The sequence below is a fragment of the Excalfactoria chinensis genome, chromosome 6 (genome assembly GCF_039878825.1).
Source record: "Excalfactoria chinensis isolate bCotChi1 chromosome 6, bCotChi1.hap2, whole genome shotgun sequence".
NCBI lineage: Eukaryota > Metazoa > Chordata > Aves > Galliformes > Phasianidae > Excalfactoria > Excalfactoria chinensis.
In genome coordinates, this window is record NC_092830.1 from 22,377,401 (window position 1) to 22,401,506 (window position 24,106).

Sequence of the window (24,106 nt, forward strand, 5' to 3'; positions counted from 1 at the left end):
CCTTTACTCATAACATTACAACTCATTACTTTATAAGGGAAAACGGCTTCTCAGATGAAAACCTTCCTGCTTAGATCTAATTGGCTGCTTAGGAATGAGACTGCTAAATATGTCTATGACTCCCTTTTATTTGGGGATTCCTTTCATCTTCTCAGCATTAACAGAATCCCAAAATGTTTCTGTTTGTCTGGCTTCAGGCTCTCTCTTCTATCTCACTGATAGGCTTTACACTTTTCTTCCTCCCCTTCCCCCACCCTTTTAAGAATGCCAGGAATAAATAAGATCTAGGGAGCAGAAAGTCCTAATAACCTGATTCATTGTAGCTGTCATGTGGTGCACATCTGTAAAGTGTCAGAGCAACCATTACCTGTCAGCCACACAGACTGGCTTGCTCTACCACTTTCAGGCTCTAATATCTTAAGACAAAACAGCTCAAATCATTCTCAAGACAGTAAAATACATCAGTTTTCAACCTGCAAAATTTGGAAAATAGTTTTGTCAGTGCTGTTTAAGAGGTAAAGGACAAGTGCTTGCATGCAGGGTGGGGTGATGAGCATTTTAATTCAGTTTCCCTTCATCTTCTTAACAGAGAACTTCCTCCATGATAACATTAAGTAAAGTTGCCCCTCATTCAAAAATCAAAGGAAAATACTCAAAGTAAAAATGAGCTAACTGCTCCCTCCCCCAGCCACAACCCTTCTTTGATAAATAAACAGACCATAAGAATGAGTCCCTCTTCACCAGGCTGATATCATGTCTCTGTGATTTCCTTCCATCTTAAGCAAATTTTTAAGAATGAAAGGGGACAGTGATAATTTTCTTTCTATACCCTTCCAGCTTTCTTATGAGCAGCAGAAGGATTTCTCAAGACAGGAGTTTGTATCAATATCACCATGTGTAGTAGCTGCCGACAGATTTTTTTCCTCCAAAGATTTTCTCAGTTTAAACACAGTTTTGGAGAGACATTGTTCTCTATGATTTGCTCTGGAAAGAAGTTCTACGTTTCATCTGCAAGGCACCACCCACATCTCAAATAGCAGCTGGAGTGGACATTCCTCATGTCAGAAAGAAAACATCAAATATATCAGAAGCACAGTCAAAGGAACACTGTCTCTGTACCAAGAGCTGTAAATCCACCAGAGATCCTGGATCAGTACTCAGGCCACTAGCCAAGGCTGAGTTCTGCCCTGTTGTGTCTTAGCACAGCAGCTGCTCAGTAGCTAGTCCACAGTTCATGAAGACTGATCTTCCCTAAATGACACTGCATACAAGGGTTTCTGATAACATTACACCAGCATGTTCCCTAAGAGTCATGAGAGAACAGATTCCCCCAGAATCAGAACCACCCTGATAGCACACTTGAAACTTGCTCAAATACAAATGACATCTTCCCACCACATTACTGTGAAAAGCAAGCACTGTACTTGTAAGAAACTCAGACCCACATGACATGTGTACATGGGCAGGCAGAAAGCAGGGGTTCTTCCTCCTCTCTTCATTCACATACATTCTTAGCTCCTTAATTAACATATTCCTGTGCTGGCAGCAATAAGAAAACCAAACAGCTATGTGGAAGAGAAGCCCTACTGTTTGCACACCAAAAGAAAAGATGAGCTTGTGCATTATGAGAGATTGGATATTTCCCATCAGAAAATATGTTCTGGAAGCAGGTTTCATAATGCTACTACTTTCGTTGGATTCATTGCATGTTCAGTCAAATCACAGTTCCACAATATTCAGCGCCTGTATCAGCCACTCAAGCTGCCCCCGCAGCGAGCAGCAAGGAAAAGGACCACTAGAGGGCATTTTTTTCCGCTACTGAATGTACCAGTTCTAGTGTTAGAATTTCACTTTTTTCTGACCAGCTTCTCTGCATGCAGGCTCTGGCTGATAGCAGACTGTGGAGTTCCCCTCAAGACAGACTTTCCCAAGCAGGTAGATACCTCTCCCAGGTGAGCCAGCCATGGCTTCCAGCTCTTTTCTCCTGGCTCCTGGCAAATGCAGCATAATTAGGTGTCACTGCTAGGCAGGACCAGGAAACCTGTCCTCACAGCAAATTCCTGGATCAGTTACTCAATGCAACTAACAAACAACTCCTGAGAGTTGAGTACAGTTGAACTTTTTTGTTTTTTAAACTTCCATGAGAAACACTATATCACAATGAAAAGATGAACATCGAATATCAATAAACTGAAGGTATACAACCAGTAAGAGTGAAATTAACACATATTTTTAAAAATATCTTAGGAAAAAAAAGGAAATGTACTTTTGAGACCAGCATACCACTATATGGAAATACATGCTCTTACATATAATTGTAAAAAACAATGCAGAAAATGCAAACATGTTTAACACATGTGTTTTTTGTATCAGAAAAGAGCCACGTGGGAATTCAAAGCATTGTAAAATTGACTGGGGCTATTTCATCTCCACTGCAGGAAACTGAAAGAACAGGCAGTAAAGTTAGGCAGCAATTCTGGATAGCCCACATCCATCCAGGTAGTCCAAGACAATAGGCTGAACTGTGTCCTGAGCAATTAATGTTTCATTTCATTATCCCTTAGAAGTGATTAAGGGGATTTTACAAAACAGGAAGAAAGATGGCTTCCCAGAAATGCCAAGCATGTAACTGGAAAAAAGTAACATCTTACAAACTTGTCAGGTAAACACATTCTAAGTGCCACAGCCACCAACACAAAACTGAAATAAGTAAAAAAGTAAAAGGGGATGTTACAATAGATGATGAATATGACTTTATAAAAATGATTTCTCAAACATGTTTTTTTTTGTTTGTTTGTTTGTTTTTTTAAGAGAAATATTACAAATTCAGCTGTAAAAGGTTATTCCTAAAGTTTCTAACTTTCTAAAACATAGTGTTGTTAAAAATCAGGCCAATACAGAATTGACATGCAGATGTCTGTAAGTCTCACAACACAGCAATGAAGGGATGTCACTGCTGAGTGGGTGTGACTGTGTGGGACCTTCCCTTCTCATCACTGGTTATGACATTTAATGCTTTTAGCAGTGGTCTGAGCGATAAGAATTACAGAACAACAAAGTGTCTGCGAGTATATTTACAACTCGCTATAATCTGTGTTGTAGATCTAAAAGAGCCCTCCCCTGCAGGATACTGTATATAATATGAAGCTCTGAGAAAAACCTTTGCATCTCTGAACTGTGCAAAGGAATTTCCACCTCTATCTGTAGGATTTTTGCTGGGTGTCCTTTGGTTGATGAGAACAGGGTGCAGACAAACACACCTGGCAAAGGGGTGCCTAACTCAGTGCAGGTGGTAGGAAGGACAGAACAACACTGGTGCCACCCTCTGTCCTCTGAGCAGTGTCTAACTGCCTCTGTGACATCTCCCCACAGACATCTTGACCTCTGCTTGGGCCTAGAATAACCTCTATGTTATTCTCTGTAGTGCTCCAATCAACTGATAGCCAAAGATGATTTGGTCACTTAGCCAGGTTAAACTTACCACACAGCTGTTGTTCCTACTCTGGCACTTTCAGTTTATGAACTCCTCCCCAAATGACAACCAAGTCTCACAAAAAGACTGGGATAAGCAGGTTTTCACCTTTGCTTTGCAGATGCATCTTGTTTACATAAGGTAGGTCTTTCTTCCTCTTTCATGCAGACAGTCTTGACAACTATGGAGAAGCACAAGATAATGTCATTTTTGTTTAATAATTTGCTTGGTTTTCTGAAAGTGTATCACTGTTTTCCAGCCAAATGCTCCTTTTTCCTTTCCCACTAAATGTGTTTTACATGCCCACTTTTATTTACCCAAATTCTCTATCAGACCAAAGAATATTTTACTGTTTTCCTTTTACGGAAGAGAGAGAGTAAGAGAGAGTCAGACATAGATTTCTGAAACAAATATAAGAGAAACAAACAAACAAACAAACAGAACTCTACAGAGTTTTCATTCATTCCACCCTATTTCAAGGTCAGTTTTTCACTGGAATCAATGGCAAGACAACTTCTGGCTTCTTAAGGGGTGGAAAATGAGAGGACTTGGATCTGATCTGCTGATTGTCCAGCTGCAGCCTTCTCTGACCTTAACTGCTTTTCGATGTATTTCTTAACAAGGAAAAGAACACAGATACTGTTCTGTAATGCCCATACACATGTACTGTGCACATAGAGACTGTTATAGACACAGCTCTTGCTGCACGCTGGTCTCTGTTCCACAGATGGAAGGCTAACATCTTCCCAATTTCACTAAGTTTATCAGGACTTCATGAATATCCAAGTACTCATGAGCAGAAAATGATATAACCTGCTTGTCCATGTTCTGCTCTTCTAGCAAGTCTAACAGCATTAAATAAAAGAAAAGCTTTTGTATACTTCTGTCTCAGAATTACTGTTTCTACCACGTTGTCACTGTTTTGGGTACTTCCCAGGTTTCTCTTTCTTTCAGTTCCTTTCTAGTAACTCCTTGAACAGACACAGTAACTTCCTTCACTGCTGCAAAACGCTGCAGTCCAGGCATCTGAAAATGCCTGGATAGCTTTCACTGGAAGATACCAGAACTACACACAAATCTTTTGACATCCTAATTAGAGTCTGTCACTTCCTGTATTGTATTCAGCTGTCTCTGAGAAATCACTGACAAGGCCAAACGCACATACCTCTTCAACACAACATAAATCTTTCCTTTGCACTCTTATTGGTCTGCATTACACAGCACGAACATATTGCTTAACAAAAGGAGAAAATTCTATAATTAGCAGGTCTGCAGCATAAACATGTTTCCCTTTCTGGACTGTATAAAAGTAAAGCAGTGTAGGCATAGTAGTGGCATCATTAAAAACGCAGCACCACTCCCACTGCAAACAGCCTGGCCTCCTCAGAAACACGGGCTGCTGAGGGAGAAGGGAGCCAGCCCTGCCTGCAGAGAGAGGGAAGTCCCCTGTTACTGACACAACACATCTTGACATCCGCTTAGTGCACATGTGGTAAAATCTTAGCTTCACTGAAGAAAACATCAAAATGACCACTGATCTCACACATGGCTCACCAAAGTGACTCAGTAGGAGTGGAGAACCCTTCTACTTGTTCTCCTTCAGGATCCTTCATCCCATCCATTCTTGCAGGACACAGAGGCTGGTGGCAGCAGGAGAGGAGATCACATGCAGCGTGGAAAGAATGCCATTTTGGAAATGCTTGGCTTCAAAAAAGAATGTATATGAGAAATGAGTCAGCTGAAAAGTATCATGAACATCCTATCCAGGAACTAAACAGACTGCTTCATCAAACACTAACATTACTGTATCCCTTGTTACAGCCACCTCTGAAGACACACAGGATTCTAAACCCATCATTTGATTGCTGATGAGAACACTGACAGAAAACAATCAACTGTTTTTTTCACAGAATAATAAAATAGTCTGTACGTACTCCTTTTATCTGCTTCATTCTCACAGACGCTCAACTCAAAGGAGCTTGTGCAGCTGAGCAGAGGAGATATGACTCATCCCTGTCGTTGTGTGATCTGCCCAGGCCTGTTTGTGCAGATGTGTGGTGGATGTGGGTGTGTGGGTTAGGGAAGGGAACGATGATAGTCCACCAGGTCCAAACCTGCTTCTGCCACAAGTCCACTTTACCAACATTTTGCTCTTGATCATCTCCCTGAAGCTCAAATCCCACTGAAAAAGAACACAGCAGTGCCTGGAGACAAATATTCAGAGTGAGAACACTGCATCCTGTTCTCACTCTGAAGAATGTTTGATGTTGCAGAGGATGGCAAATCGCATCTGAGATGCTAGTGGGAGGGATAAAATTTTCCCCTTCACTGTTCCTCCCCCGAAAGAATTTTAAAGGTTAAGTGATATTAAAAACACAAGAGAGTTGGGAGCATCAGCCACCAGGCACTGCATTATCTCAATGTGCTAATCTTACTTGTCAGATGATATCCCCAAATAGGAGCATGACAAAACAAAGTGGACTGGGGGTCCTAATCACAAAGGCACAGTATTTGCTAGTTTTAGAAGCTGTGATCAAGGACATTATACTAAGATCTTTCACCTTTAGTTTCTCCTCTTCACCGTCACCTTTAATATAATCTTTGTTAACTTTAAACATGTTATGAAAATGCTTTTTCCCAGTGTGTGGTTGGTTTTGTGTCACTTAATACCTGAAATTAAGCAATAAGCTTGGCAGATGACTTTCACCTTTGGACCAACAGTTAAAAGCAAAACTAAATACCTCCTTTTACACACATTTACCCATTGACTTGAGACATTTATCTACAGATATGTCTGTCTTACTGTCACTGCTAGGATTCAGCCTTGGATATAATTCACAGTTGTAGGAAACAGTAACAGAAATCACAGACCAAATCATGCCAGGCAGTGTGCAAAGGAACAGGCTTAAGCACTTCCTCACTCATTCCCTGGAGGACATCTAGACTGCCTTGCACATTATCTCTTGAGATTTTACAGTTCATCTGTTACACATTTGATAGTTAGCATTTGCTTTACACTAAGCTTTGCAAGAAGAAAACATGATCTCAGTAACACTACCTGCAAAAAAAGGCAGCTAAGAGAAAAAAGCCTACCAGCAAGCCACTTGAAGCTAAGCTGCCAGCTGCAAACTCTGAAAAAGGACAGAGATCCGTAAAAGATTCCAAAGAGATGAATTTATGATATACTGGGTAGTCACAAAGTCAAACTTTATCTGAGCCAGTGAGATGTGCAAAATATTTGCTAAGAAGTGCAGCTTTCAGGATCTCAGCACTCAGAGTTGTAGGGTGCACACCCAGACAACTAGGACAGGACAGTCCCAGGGCTAAAATAAAATCAATGATCAGCCCTAAGATAGAAATACATCTACATTTATGGTAAGGTTATAGTGATTGGCTGTGAGAGCTACCAGGCATCCAGCCAATTTGCTTTTCCAGTCTAAAGAAATGCTCGGTTTGTTTGAAAAATGATTTTTTTTCCTGCTGTGAGGAATGCATTGACGTCATCAAACCGGGACTGCTGAACAAAAGCATGGAGCAGGAGTGGCGTCAAGAAGCTGAATGGTGGGAGTAAGTGTACACATCTATTTTAACTTTCAGTGCCAGGGACAGTTCCCAGGTTCTATTCATCCCCTCTAGAAGAGAGCTGTTAAAGGAACAAGTGACTTGTAACATGTTTCAGTTTCCTCCTGTTTTCTTACAACAGCCAAACACAGCTGCAACCCTGGATCTCACCTGGGCTCAGACACCATCTACATCCCGCATTCCAGCAGTCCTACTACTGATACTTCTGTCACCAGTGAGATTTTTTTACATTCACTCCCTTCCCCACCCCCCCACCCCCCTTTTTTACTATTAAATATACCATCATCTATGGCTCCACACACCTGATTATCCAACTACTATTTCTTCTGACAGGAACATGCTGGAACTCCCCAATCTGTTTGACTGACACCTCACAGCAGCTGCCTTACAGAACAACACAGGAAGCAGTAAAGTTTACAAACTTCTCTGTTGATACACTGCTTTCCCATTTCTATGCTGTCATGCTGACAGGGTGTTTGAGCCCACCCAGGGCTTTGCTACCACATCATCTGATCAAGAACCTTTCACTATACCACCAACCCAAGTGGTTAATAGCATCACTTTAGAAAGGGTGAAGAGCGATCCTGACATTTTAGGAACAGGCCATATCACACTGCAACATAGAAGCCAATGCTTATGGTCATTGAATATTTCTAATGTTCTCTCACAGTTTCCTCCCTTTTCATCCAAATCAGGTTGTCCAAGTAGAACTGTTGTCCTCCTTAAATTGTGTTTTAGGGCAAATCTGTTGTCTACTGAAGAACTGGATTATAAATCAACATACACAAACCAGAGAACGCAAAGTTAAGATGAAGACAATTGTACTTATGAGCATAGAACAAAACCAAAACCCCATGCATAAATCAAAACAGCACAGCAAGTAGGTCAACAACTTCATTTTTGGTTCAAAATCCTTCATTTTCAAAGGCAGAACTGCAAAGAAGCTAAAAAGTCAGGTTGTTACATGATAACTGTTTCTGGAATTGGATCCTTCTGAAATCTGATCCCAATTTGCATATTAGGAAACACAAGGACATCTACTGGCAAGAAAAATAATGCAGTCATCCAAAGGGACTTCGATATACTCAAAAGGTGGGCCCATGGGAACATTACGAGGGTCAACAAAGCCAAGTGCAAGGTGTTCTACTTACATTAGGGCAATCCCAGATATGATTACAGACTGGAAGAAGCCTTGAGAGCAGTCCAGTCAAGCTGAACTTAAGCCAACAGCGTGCACTTGCAGCCCATAGGCCAGCTGTAATCCTGTGCTGCATCAGAGGAGGAGCAGCCAGTAGGGTGAGGGGGTGATTGTCCCACTGTACTCTGCTCTCATGAGGCACCACCTGGAGTATTGTATCCAGCCCTGGGGCCTCCAGCACAGGAAAGATGTCACACTTTTGGAGAGAGTCCAGAGGAGGGCCATCAAGACACTCAGAGGGCTGGAGTACCTCTCCTGTGAAGACAGACTGCAGAAGCTGGACTTGCTCATTTTTGGAGATGAGAAGGCTCTGGGGAGACTTCATTATGGCCCTTCAGTATTTAAAGGGACATTATAAACAGAAAGGAAACTATTTTTTTTTTTTATTTTTTTTTTTTTCATGAGTAGATAGTGATAGGACAAGGGGTAATGGTTTTAAACTAAAGGAGGGGAGATTTAGGTCAGATGTCAGAGGTAACTTTTCACTAAGAGGGTGATGAAGTGCTGACACGGGTGGCCCAGAGAGCTGTGGATGCCCCATTACTGGAGGTGTTTGGGGCCAGTTTGGATGAAGCGCTGGGCAGCCTGATCTAGTGCTTCATCTAACAGTTGACAACCCTGTCCACAGTAAGGGGTTGGAACCTGATGATCTTGAGGTCCCTTCTAACCCAAGCTGTTCTATGATCTCATACTTTTGCACAGAACTCAGCTGACACATGAATTAAGCCATAGATGGTCAAAGCTGCCACTTCTGCCAGACCAAAAGTGCTGCTACAGCCCAAAGAAGAGCACAAAGTTGGGCACAGCAGAGCTGTGCTTACATCAACAACCACCTCGGAATAACCAAACAGCAAACAGAAACCTTCCAAACACAATGCTCTCTCTTGGTTTGCATCTATTATAAAAGGAAACCCCAAACAGCTACAGTTACCAGCTACAAGGCACAGCTCCAACTCATGGGCAGTCATTCTCATTTTCACAAGAATGTGGTGGCTTCTGAAAGGTCTCTTAGAGCAAACTACCAAGAAAAAAAACACTCCACCACAAAGATCTACTCATGCACTCAGTTACACCTCCGGGGGGGCAGGGAGGAAAGCAAATTATTTGCACCTAATAGATGTTCCTTACATTACTGGAAAATACGCAGCAGTTAGGGCAAGGGGAAAACCTAGGTGTTGTTAAATGCTAAGCAATGCTTGGTGAAGGCCCAGTCGTGTTAGGTTTTGTTTACAGGACAAACCACAATTCTGTAAGTGATGAATTTGGAAATAACTCTACTGAGCTTTCTGCTGCAGAGCTGTAACCTCTCTACCCTTATGCAAGCTTCCGCTAAAATAAACAACCCTGAGTGCATACCAGTTTGGGTTTGGCCTGTAAGAATGATGGGCACATGATACAAGTACTGCAACGAGGAGGGGTGTTTCCCCCAGTTTCTCTCCATACTGCCAGTGGGAAGGAAAAGGAAGGAAAAGAGCCAATTGCTACAGGATACTTCAGAGGCAGCCCCTCCAAAAACTGTCGCTGCTTCAATTTGTTTTGCCCGGAAGTGGTCTAAAACCTAAAATATTTAAAACAGGGTGTTTTTTTTTTTTTTTTTTTTTTTTTTTTAATGATACATTGATCTCAGTTATCTGCAAGCATAGCAGCTAGGAGATGAACCAGAAGAAATCTGAAGAGGTGACTCATAAACTACTGAAAAGGGGAGCTTAAAATGAGAACGCCAGCTCAATTACCACCTTCCGAAGGCAGCGGCATCATCTCGAAGATCAAAAGATGCGTTGGTAACTGTTACTGTCAATGTTACTGTTAATCCTAACGCTGCTGAGGAGAATGCTGTTACATAGGAACTTTGAACTGCTGAAAGTCTGTAGGAAAAACGGGACACTGAAAATAGCCTTAAATTCAGAGCAATCCTTCCAACGAGACAGTACACGAAAGCACAATGCACTTAACGTGGTCCAAACGCCTGTTGCACTTCTAGGGATTCAGGATAGAATCACTCCCTGCCCCACGCTACCCGTACAAATACCACAGAGCGAGAGCACAGCACAGCCGCTACCCAGGGCTGGCTTCGGGCTGCGGCAACCAGGGCCATCACACTTGCGCGGCACAGGAGGGGGGTGGGACGGGGCGGGCTGGAGCGATGTTTACCAACATGGGAGGAGCCGGGCTCAGTCAGAAGTCGGGCGGCTTTCCACTTTGCAGGCGGGTGAGAGACAGCGCTGCGCGTGGAATATGGCTCGGGGACTCTTCCACCTACTCCTCGTAAGTGGGCGCCGGGAAGCGGGGTGACAGGACGGGACGCGGGGTGCTGCGGCAGCGGCGCCGAAAGCGCTGCTCGGGCGCCAAAAAACAAAGTTGTTCTATTTCTTTCGGGAACTCATGTGACTAATTCAAGTTCAGACTCGTCGCTGTGCTATAGTCACCGCGCAGGGCGGCAGGTGCTGAGAAACGCGGGGGGAAGGAGGGGACGGGTATCGGTGGGGCTGCTGCACGCAGCGGGGCTGCGGGGCTCGTGCCGTCACGGTGCGGTGGAACGGCGAGTCTGGCCGGGATAGCAACGCGGAGGGAACGGCTGCGGCGGAGGACCGTCAGCAGCGGCGAGCCCGGAAAAGCTGGAGACGTGAACCCTGAGCTGCGGCACAGGGCGTTTCTTTCTTGGGTGAATCATTGCCCCGTGCAGAGTACGCGTCTTGGTATCCTCAGGGCATGGGTCTGCCGCCTACGCTTATTACCACCGATGACAGTACCTTCACATTCCTTTTGCCACAAGGAGGTGGTGCAGCGCCCGCAGCGCAGGCAGCCTGTAGCACAGGGGCATTAAACCCGAGGGCTGGGGAGAGCTGGATGCCGGCTGCAGCTATGCCCAGCGTGGGACAGCCAGCCCTGTGCCACTGCAGAGCTACATCTGCCTACCCCTGTGGACATGGCATGCATCACTGCCCCAGCCTGGCCCTCACCGCTTGGAACGTGCTGGGATTCACACTCACAATCTATTCATACTGTGCTTGTGCTCCCGCTGAATATAAGTTGCCTTGGGTTTGGCAGGTGTTAAGTTAAAAACTGTGCAGATATGATTTATTATAAAACAGGTAGTAAACAACTTAAGGGGATTTATAGTGTGATTTGTAAGTTTCTACCCACACCTTTGCACAAAGCATAGGTAAATACGAGGAGCCGCTGACGGAAGCGTGCATTATCTCTTGGTGTACAGGCAGCGAACAAGCAGCAGAAATATCAGCCTAGTTCAGTGTCTTACAGCTATTCAGAACATAAATTAAGATTAAACTAATACATTCTCTTACCACACAGCTTCCAGAGTAGGAAGATCATTCCTATTCTAAATTTCCAACTGTTTCCAAACAGCACTCGTACACGCATTCTATTTAAAAAGAGAAATATATATATATTTATTAGCATGTGGTTCCACAACTTATATTTCAGTAAGTCTGACAATATTTGACCTACTAACTTGATTAAACCAGAATGTGAAAGGAGTCTGAATTAAACCTCAATTTTGCAAGCAACCCCCTGTTGTGCTAAAGTGAAAGCAGTTGCAAGGATATTCATGTAAAATAGCAATGACTCACAAAGCTAGAAAACATCTAACTTCACCCTGTAAAACAATCCACAAAACCACATATTGTTCAGAGACACACTGTAAAGGAATAGGCCACCTTGCAAAATGTTATCTAAATATTTTGTAACAATTTGATATGATTATTTACAAAGCAGGCAGTTTTCTGGGAGGTTAGAAGATACGCCTTTGAAAACAGTCCCACATGGCTGTGCTGACTACTCTCTTTCTTGCTTTACGCAGGACAAATACAAATACTTAAATGTATGCATATAAGCAGCCATAAAGTCATGGAATGACACAGGACTCAACAGAAAATATAAGCACTTTGGAGGAAAAGAGAAAGAAATCATGAATTTCTACCCTGTCCACTTCTTAGCCACAGTATCATCGAAGTGAGATGGGAGCTCTTAGCACCCTCCAACTCGCTTAAAGTCAGTAGTGCTCCTAAAAACGGAAAACTAACAACAATATTATCCCCGCCCCCAAATATGTTGCTGCGATTGGCATGTGAGACAACTGAGACATGAAATAGTAATGGATTGAATTTGGATAGTTATTTTAAGATGCAGCAGTAACTGAGGGTTGTTCCCATCACAGGCGCTGAACATGTAGATCTCATTTAAGATTTCAGGAGGTTGGGATGCTTCTATTTGTGGGGAAATACCAACTCCTGTTGCTAAGCCTCAGAAAATAAAACTGCCTTCTTAGTCCTCCTCATAAAAGAATTTAGAACATGAGGAAATACTACCTTTAGTGCCCACTTTGGTGCTAACTACCAACTTCTGCATTAGTGGGGGAAAAAAAAGAGATGGGCAAAAAAATGATACTGGAAATACCAGAAGCAGTAATTTTTGTTGTACTGAAAGAACTGAAGCAGAGAATACTTGTAACAGGAAGTATACCATTCCTTACTCTGAAGCAGTCATCTCAAAAGCAAGACTTCTTACATGGAAAACTGTACTAAAATGGAGCAAACTCTAGAAAGTAAAAGTAGTAACAGAAGTTAAAGAAAAAGGGAGCTAAGGTTTTTCTCAGAAAAAAAAAAAAAAAGAAAGAAAAGAAAAAGAAAAAGAAATCCTAGAATCCTCCCTCCCCCTCCTGTCTTTTTTTTTAACACCTAGAAAGCCCCCGATTACCTCACACACATTACCCCATGTAATAAATGTGGAAGGAAAATAGTCACCAACTTCCAAAAGCATCAGCTCTCTCATTATAGGCATCCGTGGCTTAGGAATGGGAAAAGTGGCTTAATAAAGGTCAACAGTATTATAACAGAAAAAAAAGCAATGACAATTTTTTTTACATAGAAGATGAAATATTGTAAAGCTTCAAAAAGGCCTGCATGCAAATAACAGATTCATGCACTTCCAAAATCATTTTACAGCCCCACAGGGTGTGTTTTCTGAAAGCTTTCCAGTCAAGGAAGTTGACCCATTATGAAGAACATTTGGATACAGGAAGAGTCTGAGGACTGAGAGTTACAAAACTACGAGTTTTCAAGGGAACTATAACTCTTGTCACTGCCTTGGGAACACAGATGGAGACAGATTTTCTGCCTCGTGCTGGTTGCTGAAAGCATTTTGTAGGAAGGAAAAGAGGAGAGGGAGAAGATAAAAGTCTCAAATTCCTATGCAATGCAGAAAGAACAAAACCAAAAAATTTAGGCCCCCGCAATAATTCCTACAGAATCTGTTAAGATTAGATATTCCTGCCTGCTTCTAAAGCTGCTGACTGCTCTGTTCAGTCGGTCTTTAGATATGGAAACTGTTCTTTAGTTTAGGATGAGAAGGGTGGAACAAAGCATTTGTGAGTCATTTTAGACTGAAAGCACACAGCATCCATTTGAACATACACATCATAAAAAAAACCTATCACCCCTGCCTCTCTGAAACCCCCTAAAACGCTTCCTTTCTGCTAGCAGCACTCACTGCTCAGCAGCAGTGAGGAAAGGAATTAAGCTGTGTTCTGAATGCTAAATAACAGCCCAAAACTTATAGAGCAAGTGAAATAATTTTAAGAGGGTGCAAAGCCAGGAGGAAAAAACGTTTTTAAAATCAAAATGTTACTTTGAAAGCTAAAATTCTCAGACTTTTCTCATTATTCCTTATGCAGGAAGGCACTGCATGGAGACCCTGCAAGCAGAAGCTATGTAGGTGTTGGGTGCTGCTTAAAGTCAGTTTCTGAGAAGTGATCCCCACTTCTTGTAAGCATACCAGGAAGTTCACATCAGCAAGTGACAGTGGAGGGCTTCCATCAAAAACGTCACATTTCTATTTCTCCTCACTCTATCAGCTCAGATAATCTATATAAAAATGCAGACTAGAGTTTTGCTTAATGGAAGAGTGTCCATGCATGCACTGTGATTGCAGTGGTTTAGTAAATCCTAAAAGCAACTCTACTAACTTTTACTACAGTAGTCATCTATAAAGAAGTTTCCTTCTTTCATTTATTACATTTCCTATGTGATTCTATGCACATTTTCTTTCATGTTGCACATCCTGTTCTTTGCCAGCATCATTCAGTTCCTCTGCCTTGCCTAAAACAGGTTTACAGACATGTTAGGGACGCAGTAGGGTTGTGGTAATCTTCACTCTCCATTACTGTGGCTTGGGGTCATCCTCTTATTCCCCCAAAACCACAAGTACCGCTTCACAGCTCTAAAGTGGGAGACTTGGGTGCCAAAAGCAGGATGGCAGCTGCTCCCCAGCAGGCACAATGCATGGCCAGGCAACAGGTGAGAGCAGATGAGGAGGAAGGAGCTGGCTTGGTGCTATGGTGGGGCAGAGAGTGCTGAGATACAAGTGGGTGCATCCAGGAATTGGCTGCATGCTCAAGGCTGGTGCAGTGCTGCTCATCACTGCTGAGTCACAGTATCTCCACCAGAGAGGAGAGAACAACCAGCCACTTCCCCTTGTCTTTCTCATGCTGCAAGCACTGCTCGCATCTGTCCTCCACATGCACAGATGGGGGCTGAAAGCATGGTGCCATTGAGTTTCCTGGAGCTGACTGCCTCAGAGCTGCCAGGGCTTCCAGATCCTGACTCCCCCAATAGCCTAGTGGATCAATTGAAGTGGCTACTTGTAGAAGTCTCCAGACAGTCACTGTATTGATTACTTCAGTCCATTAGCTACAGATAACACATAAGAAGCCAGTCCAAAATCCAACTCCCTCCTGCAGTAATTTCATACAGTTTTTTTTGCATCTAACCAAAGTAACAGCACTGAAGCAGTTTCACACAAAACCATGAGGAATGCATGAATTAGCCACTAAATACCATCCTCTGGCAGACAGAAACAGCAAAATCCAGGCAATGTACAATTTAATTTGAGAATGCATTCAAAGAAGTGGAACAGGGTGTAAATTAGATAGAATGGAGAATTATACTTCTTTAGGACTGTATAAACATCATCTGCAGAGGAGAAAAAGGAACTGAAATGGAAAGCAAAGTAAGAAGGAGATCAGTTTAGAAATCAGGTATTTGGGGTGATATTAAAGCACAATTATTATTATTATTATTTTTTCTTTAGAGAAGTGTTAACATTCAGTTTGCAAGCAACACTAGAGTAACAAAAACCTGAAATATACCATCTGAATTAAGGATATTCTGTAAGCAAGACCATTACCAGAGACTCAGAAATGGCAGATTTAGGAACAGTGATGTGATGCACAGAAAGCTCTTGAAGAAAATAATGAGAGTTTCTTTGCTTTGCACCATAATTAGGCATATGAGGTTATCTTCTGCATCTCAGATGTATGGGTCTGTTCTCAAGCACTACTTTTCAAACAATCAGTGCCTGCAATGTTAGAGTTGATTGCATTAAATCTAATGTGTCTTCTCATTATCCATTAGCTATTTTGACCCAATAAACAACTTCAGTAAGGGGGTGAGTATCAACATCTTTAGCAATGGAATAAGAGTGCTAATGTAGCTCTGTGCTAGCAGTAACATGCACCTGCAGTCCTTGGTAATTTCCTATATAACATGCTGTTCTTCTCTCCTAGGTGGCTTTGTTAGTTATAGAAACACACAGCAAAAATGATACAGAAGTTCCCATACACATAGCACGTAATAAATCTATTACAAGGAAGAGGAACATTGCTAAGAGAGAAATTACCTGTACAGAGAAGGAGTACATTTTAAATGGTCAGTGCTGCATGAAATGCGGACATGGTGAGTATTGTTGTAAGACTGTGCTGAAAAGTCATTAAAGTGGAAAATACAACACACACAACTGCTATCTTCTGGATGCACTTCATTCAAGCTGCATGTTTCTATGCTGCAGTATATCAACACTGCAGAAGTATTTCTTGATTCAGTGCACCTGTAGCTTTTCACTACAGGTCACACATTAAATGTTTGTTGCAAATAATAATAGACCTACATTACTTACACAGATTTAAGAGAGGTTAAAAACCTACAAACATGGGGTTTTGTCAACAAGATACTCTATATATGCAAGGTTTTTCCAGTTTTGCAAGTACAGTTTTGCTTGGTGTGTTTTCTTTCTGTCCTAGACTGGAGAGAGGGGGGGGGACAATAATCTCTTATGTACACTGCTTTCCTTAAGAGAACATAAGTATGCATAATGAATGTGGATTCTACCTGTATTTGTAAATTGAAAGGTATTAGGGATTAAAAAGAAGTTTGACATGGGTCTCGAAGCTGATAGCCTTTGTCCAAAGGTATTATGCAGCATCTTGTATTCCCACAGTATTATGTTTTTCTTGTTTCTCTGTCTCTCTGCAGGTCATGTCAAAAGTGTTGAGTGCCCAAAAACTCCAGTACAATGTGTACCATGTAAATCTGGGGAGGAGTACATGGACCATATCAATGTTTTGCACAAATGTATGAGATGTCGTTCATGTGACATAGAACTTGGTATGTCTATAGAAACCTCAACTCTGTTTAGAGACAGGATTCAATTGGAAGATCTCTGCAATCCCCAAGTAATGGGTAGCACATAGATTAAAACATTTTATGGGTTTGACACAAAGAAATTTACGACAAAATCTTAAACTTATCCTCTGGTTTCATTTCTAAGCGCAGAGTAGGAAGAGGAACAAGGTATGTTGCTCCATTATTTCTCCTTATACCTGTCTTTGCTCAGCCAGGAAGCATTTGGAGAGTAACATCCCATCTCTTCCACACTTGCCTCTTTAGTGCCTTTCTTTACACAGAGGCAGGTAACCCAACCATCCTGAGGCACTCTGATGTTTCTGGTTCAATTTACAGCAGTTAACGCTTATGCACTAACCTCAACTTTGGGTTACAATATATTCCTATTAGGTTATCTTACAAGCACCGTATTATTTTATGAGCTATAGTAGAGGACCCTACATATAGTGATTTTATTTGGTAGCCCAATTCTGGGAAGCATGACAAATAGCTTCACTCAGTAACATCACTGATAATAAAGAAAAAAAAAAAAAAAAAAAAAAAAGACCAACAGAATTCTGCACCTTATTTCCTTCATCAGCATTGAGATGCAGATAGCTTCTAAGTTCTCAGAGGTCATGTGTTCCCTGAAGCCTTAGTTTATCCTTAACTGCCCTCCAAGTACATAGAATCATAGAATTGCTCAGGTTGGAAGGGACCTTAAAGATCATTAAGTCCAATTACAACCTGTCCATGCTACCATAACTAACAACCCTCCACTAAATCATGTCCCTGAGCACCACATCCAAATGTGTTCTAAAAACACAACCAGGGATGGTGACTCAACCACCTCCCTGGGAAGCCTATTCCAGTGCTTCATAATCAGTTGATATTAAAAAATAATAAAAATTAAATGTTGATTTTAGTTTTGAAGTTATGGTGGAGATGTGAAATAGGATGTAAGAATCAATTCAGTTTTGAGCATGGGCTTTTCTTCTCAAAAAGACCCAATACAGAGTGCTTAGAGTCAGTGAACGAAAGCTTGCTCTCCTCTTTACCCCCTATTTTAAAATTTTTTTAATGCAAAAATATTTCTTTTCAGATGGAGATCACCTCTTCCATACACAGTGAGGTCAGGAGAAAAATAATACAATTGGCTTGAAACTTATGCAGGGAACATGTTAGATAGGAGGAGTAGAATTCCTCACTACTGAAGATCCTTAGGAAGAGATAAAACTTGTCTGACAGACAGACAACCAAGGGATGGGTTATGTGATATTCTTTGGACCCTTCTGGCTTTCTGCTTTTATCCTATGGGGAAAAAAAGCTGACAACATATGGCAGTGCCAAATGAGTCCTATACTGTGTGATCAGCTTTTTGAGCTCTTGGCCAGCAGAGGTCTCTTTTCCATTTTGGTATTTCCAGTACTCTCAAAGCAAGGCTCACTGTGAAAGCTACGCTGTTGTTATTAAGCGCTGCCAGCAGCAGCCGCGGTGGTGCTAAAGATGTGCAGGTCAGAGGATGAGAGCCTGTGAGCAAAGCCCTGCTTTTTCAAACTAACGAACTTTAACAATTCGTTTTAGGTTTGGTGGTTGTAAAGAACTGTACCCCAACAGAGAATGCAGAATGCTCCTGTGCAAAGAACCATTATTGCAGTTCTCCTCGGTGCGAACACTGTGAGTCATGTTCCATGTAAGTGGATGCCTTCATTGTTAAATATGACATTGTTAAGACCATGTCACCACACCTTTCCAACCAGTTTCAAGACAGATGCTATGATAACATGTAAGCTAAGGGAAAACAGACTAGTTTTGCTTTGCACTTATCTTATTCAGCTGCCTTTGCTCAGTCTAATGTATGCAGAAAAGAATAAATACACCAACTTTGTATATACTCTTCAAAACCTCTAATTAAGTATCTAAGCTTTCCTGTTGCTTTTGTGTGATCTACTGTTATGTCATTTCCATACTTTGTCCCTTACTGTTTTCATACTTCTTAAGTTTCCAATTCCAGCATTCACATAATGGTGTATGACACCATTAGCTGATTAGAAAGCAATAGAAGATAGTGATTTGCTCTTTTAGGCAATTTGTAAAGAGAGAATCAAATTCCACAATCATTTATATTTTCTGCAGATGCGAAAAGGGCCTAGTTGAAAAGGAATGCACTTCAACTTCAGACACTGTGTGCAGAATGCAAGGTATCATTTTAAAACCTAGTATGGTCTACCATCTGCTATGTTTCGAGAGGCTATTGGAATTGTACTGTCTTCTGCACAGTGCCCCATAGCAATTCCTGATGCTGTATCTGCTGGGTCTTGTACTAACTTAAGGAGAATGACTGCTCTTTTGATCACAGTGGAGACGGGGTGGCTCAAGTGCTGGCTTCTGCTATTTGGAGACAAGAGAAGGGTCTCTATAATCTGAAGAAATCTTTTTAAAATTTTCAAGTGTGTTGCTGTATTGTACTATTTAACTTTCATGTAATGTTTCCAATGTTCCAACAGAAGCAGGAATGCCACCTTGGGGCACCGCAATTATTGTCATATTTGTGATAGCATCAGGAGTTGCACTAGGATTAATATTCTACCGTAAGTGATTCCCTGTTCCTTGTTACTGCCATACTCTGAATAAGATATTCAGCTGCTTACTCAGATGTAATTTTATATTCTTGGAGTCCAGTGAAATACATTGCCCTGGATTATTAAAATGTTTTGTGTTCTATTGGTTTAGGCAAGAGAAAACAGAAGAATTGTATTAACCAACATAACACAGTTGAAGCAGGCACTGGAAGAGACAGTTCTGGTGTAAGTACTGTTGCTTATATCAGATAAAATGCAGCTTGGCATGGGGAAATTTGCTGCATTTTAATTACTTTGTGCATGCCTCTCTTCTATGATATCAGTGAAGTAAATTTCACTGTGAGAAATCTTGGGAGAAGCAAAAAGGAACCCCATATCATTCCTTCAGAATTTGCTGTTGCACTTAGTTACATGACCAAGATCAGTACTTCACTGAGCCGTTATCCTACCCCTATGTGTATTTTTATGCAATAGCAATTGTGAGGTGATTCCCCAAACTTACTTAGGTGAAAAGGGAGTCCCGTCTGATTCTATTTCTCATAAAACAGGAGAATCATAGAGAAAGCTAAGAGAAATTTTCAGAAGTGTTATGGCATCTGTTTATCCTGTTATACGATGTTGGCCTTTTGTAAAACATTTTTGCACTCATTTCTTGCTTGCTTCTCTTTTCAGGAGACTTTAACACTCATATGTATAGGTAAGAGACAAATAATTTCTCAAACTTCAGTAAAATAAAAATACAGACATAAATTCTAAACTAAAGAAAAGGTATTTTTTTGTGTAGACTGCCACTTTGTAGAGCTGTCACTCAGGTGTAAGTGTGAACACTTATAGAAATGCCAGGTCATAATGTGCTTAAGGCATTTCGTGGGGCTATTAAGCTTTTACCTGAGGAGGAGTTTCTGTAGTATAGGAAGCAACTACTGATTGACAACAGGTAAATTTCTATTCTGTATATGGTACGGACACTAGGAGGCAGCAAGCTTGATTTCTAGAATCATGGATAATTCTAATAATTGAGTAGCCCTGCAGCCAGGAGTGGAATCACAGAAACAAAACCTACCATATGTTCATGGGCAAAAACACAGTGGTAGCACTAAACAGGAGAACAATACAAGCTCCAAGACTATATAATAACAAAAGGCTTGTCTTGCTCTTTTATCAGCACCATTTTGAGCAAAACAGGTAAATGAGGCATGACAAAGCTTTGTAGAGGTTACTGATGATGAAGGGGTTGCAGAGGAAACAGGTTCTATTTCAGGTGCAAAAATCACACTTAAAATATATGGAGTCATGAATATCTGAAACTTGGTCCGTTTGAATTAAATAGAAAAGCACACAAAGCCAACAGATGTCAGTGACAAGAGCAACAATTTCTATTTTTGCTTCTAGATGATGACCTGAGTCGCCATGTCCCTGACATTGTGAAGGAGATGACACTTGATGAGGTCAAGGCATTTGTTCGTCATCACGAACTACCAGAACCTACCATAGATGAAATTATCCGGGATAACTGCTATGACACATCTGAACAGAAGATTAAGCTCTTTCAGAAATGGCACCAAAGGCATGGGATAAGAGGAGCCTACAAAACTCTAATAAGCAGCCTGAGAGATTTAAAAATGCGGACAGTAGCTGATAAGATCGAGCAAAAACTGAAGGCAGCTGTTTCCAGCCAGCAGGAAAGTAGAGAGTCTCACAATGATAAAACTGAGCAAAGCAATAGCTGCAGTCAGGAAGGTAGAAAATCCTACCATGATAACGCTGAAATAACTAATGCCTACCCTGAGAGTTTGGAAGAGACATAGCATAGAATCATATGAAAATTATTTCTGACTGAATTAGTTTTGGTTTTTTTTAATGCTACAAATAGCAAAGCCATTTCATTGGCAACTCAGGGAGTTTTTCAGAGTACTTATAACACAAATGAGGAATAGTGAAGATTTTTGTAGAGCTATGTTTCCTTTAAAAAAAAAGTCTTACCTGTTTAATTTGATTGTTCAAAACAGGACAGACTTGTGGCTTATTAAAAATAACAATGGAAGACCTCAAAGATTGAGTAAAAGATTTCCTCCTATCACCTAACATAAATCTCCTCTCTTCTGGTTTAAAACCATTCCCCCTTCTCCTGTCACTATCTACCTCTGCAAAAACTCAATCTCACTTCTGTTTATAACTTTCCTTTAAGTACTGAAAGGCTGCAGTGGGGTTTCCCTGTAGCCTTCCCTTCTCAAAATGAAACAAGTCCAGCTCCCTCAGACTATCTCCACAGCTGAGGTGCCATCTTCTGGGTCCACTCCAATGGCTCCATGTTCTTCCTGTGATGGGAACTCCAGGCCTGGATACAGTACTCCAGATGGGCCCCTCACATCCTTGCCCTCAGCAAAGAGGGGGACAACTACCTTTCTCTCCCCACTGCCACCCTTCTTTTAATGCATCCCAGAATACTGTTGGCCTGTGAGCTACAAGCATCCACTGTTGGCTCATGTTCAGTTTTTCATCCACTAGGAATTCCAAATCCTCAGCCAGTCTGCTCTCAAGGAGTTCTTCTCCCAGTCTGTAACTTGTATCTGAGACTGCCCTGATGCAAGTGCAACACCTTGCACTTGTCCTCGTTGAACCTCATTATGCTCATGCAGACTACCTTTCAAGCCTGTTCAGGTCCCTCTTTTCTATTGTGTCAGCTGCACCACTCAGCTTGGTGTCATCAGCAACCTTGCCAAGGGTGCACTCGATCCCATCATCATTGATAAAGGCATTAAAGAGCACTGGTCCCAAAACTGAATCCTGGGGGACATCACTTGTGACAGGCCTCCACCTGGACATAGAGCAACTGACCACAACCTTCTGGCTCTGACCATCCAACCAACTCTTCATCCTCCTAATAGTTCACCCTTCAAATTAATTTGCCTCCAATTTAGAGATAAGGATGTGGTGTGGGAAAGCACCTATAGTTTTGTATGCCTATATTTATCTGAATGTATAGATGTTTTGTCAGAGCTCTCAGTGTTAAGGAAGAATGTTATTTCCTATGTTCTCTATAACACACCACAAACCTTTAAAGAATCAGAAATGAGGGACAGAGCGGCACAACAAAGCCATCACAATTTGAAGGCAATCTGCACAAAACGTGAAGTCTCCAAATCCAGGTGTGTAACATTCAGCACCATGTTTTTTAATGAAGGAACTGATACAATAAAAATTTCATCATGATGAATTAAAAAAAAATATTTCTATGTAGCACATGACTTTTCTTTCCTATCATGTAACTTATATATTTTGTTTTTAAATTTTATTTTATCCAGGCCTCTAAATCACAAAAAGGGAAATCATTCTCCTAGAGAAGAACCAATAAAAACAAAAAACAACCAACCAAAATCTTACCTTCCTTTCATCACGGATTCCAGAGGGCTCCTAAATTCAATGATCAGTAGCACTGGGCTGTTCTGTAGTGTGGCTTTTCTTGCTCATGCACAGATTAATGCTATCTCACAAAATCTTTCAGCAAAAGACCTTTACTGGAAAGGTTAGATGTTTTTCTTCCCAGGACCTTCTTTAGCTTTGTCAACCATTCCCTAGAAAGAATTTCTAATTGAGAGTTAAACATCAACAAAAACACAAGAAAACTCACCCAAAAGCTGAAGGGTGGGTCTGCAATTAGGCCCAATTTTTGCCACCTGGCCCTACAGTGTAGACAGAGAAGACTAGGCATACAAGCAGGGAGCCAGGTGCTAGGAATCAACTCCAGTGCAAGGCTGAGTGCCCACAGGTGCAAAAGGAATGCTCACAAAGGTTATGCTGCTGGCAGGGCAGTAATTAGCCCTTGAAAACAGTTGGGAGCATAATCAGAGTTCTGAATGTTCTAAACTTAAATGAAGAGAAGAGCTTACATTTGCTTCAGAATCTTACAACTTTTCATAAACTAACTTGCCAAATATCTGAAGGTCACTAAGCTTATTTTGTTGCCAAGCCAGACCTGCACTGGAGCATCTTCCCTCTAAACATTCCACTTTTTCTACATGACCTGATGAGTCAGCTTGCCAATACTATGCTACCAAATTCCCCACCATGCTGCCTTTGGGCAGCCATAGCTGAATGGTTTAGTATCTATTCACTTGGACGTTTAAGGACTAACTCCACAATGTGGTTAAGAAATAGCACTGTGTAACTGTGTTTGTGCTCTCTGTGTACAGATCTGATACTCTGGGACAGGGTGTTACTGATTGCCATGTCTTGGTCAGAGTCTGAGTGTATAGGAGAATAAAATGTCTGCCTTTTGGAAAAGCAGCACACCAGCAGTGTAGGCAGTGCTGTAATTATTTCCTGGGCTATAGTTATGCAGAAATAGAGCCAAGACAGGAAGGAAGGAATGCATTATGCTCTGATAGCCCCAGTCCTGGTAGCAGGCTGCTCCCTGTACCACGTCCCACCCAGGGAGGTTTGCGTATAGCTTAAAAGTATGTTGGCATTTGCTTGACTTGAACCTTGGCTTTTCCTGGTTTGTAGTTTCATCGTTCAAAGATGGCATCTGACCACCAGGAACCAAGGTTCTTAGGGCTTTGGTGTCAGTTAATATAACTGGTTGGAATAAGGCAGAACTTAAAATGGATGCACCAAATCTCATAAAATATGGCAGTGAAATAGAACGTAGATTCTATCTTTCAATACACTGGAATTCCCCAACCTCAGTATAATGAGGATGGTTAACTCTAAAAAAGCCCCTGAACAGTGAGTCATTTTCTCCTTAGGAAATGTCTACAAGGCTGAACCCAGGCTTCCATGAACTCAAATGGTCAGCATACATTCTAATTCTTTT

The 24,106-nt window shown here is 41.5% G+C and overlaps 1 protein-coding gene across 1 annotated transcript; it reads left to right on the forward strand.

Moving 5' to 3' along the window:
* Window positions 1-10,398: 10,398 nt before the first annotated feature.
* On the forward strand, window positions 10,399-22,640 carry FAS (Fas cell surface death receptor). The gene is made up of 9 exons (XM_072340167.1): window positions 10,399-10,517; window positions 15,835-16,003; window positions 16,580-16,711; window positions 18,293-18,401; window positions 18,845-18,909; window positions 19,216-19,299; window positions 19,442-19,515; window positions 19,963-19,987; window positions 20,683-22,640. Exons 1-9 carry the CDS (start codon window positions 10,488-10,490, stop codon window positions 21,096-21,098), a joined length of 1,104 nt encoding a protein of 367 aa, XP_072196268.1. The 5' UTR covers window positions 10,399-10,487; the 3' UTR covers window positions 21,099-22,640.
* The last annotated feature ends 1,466 nt before the right edge of the window (window positions 22,641-24,106 follow it).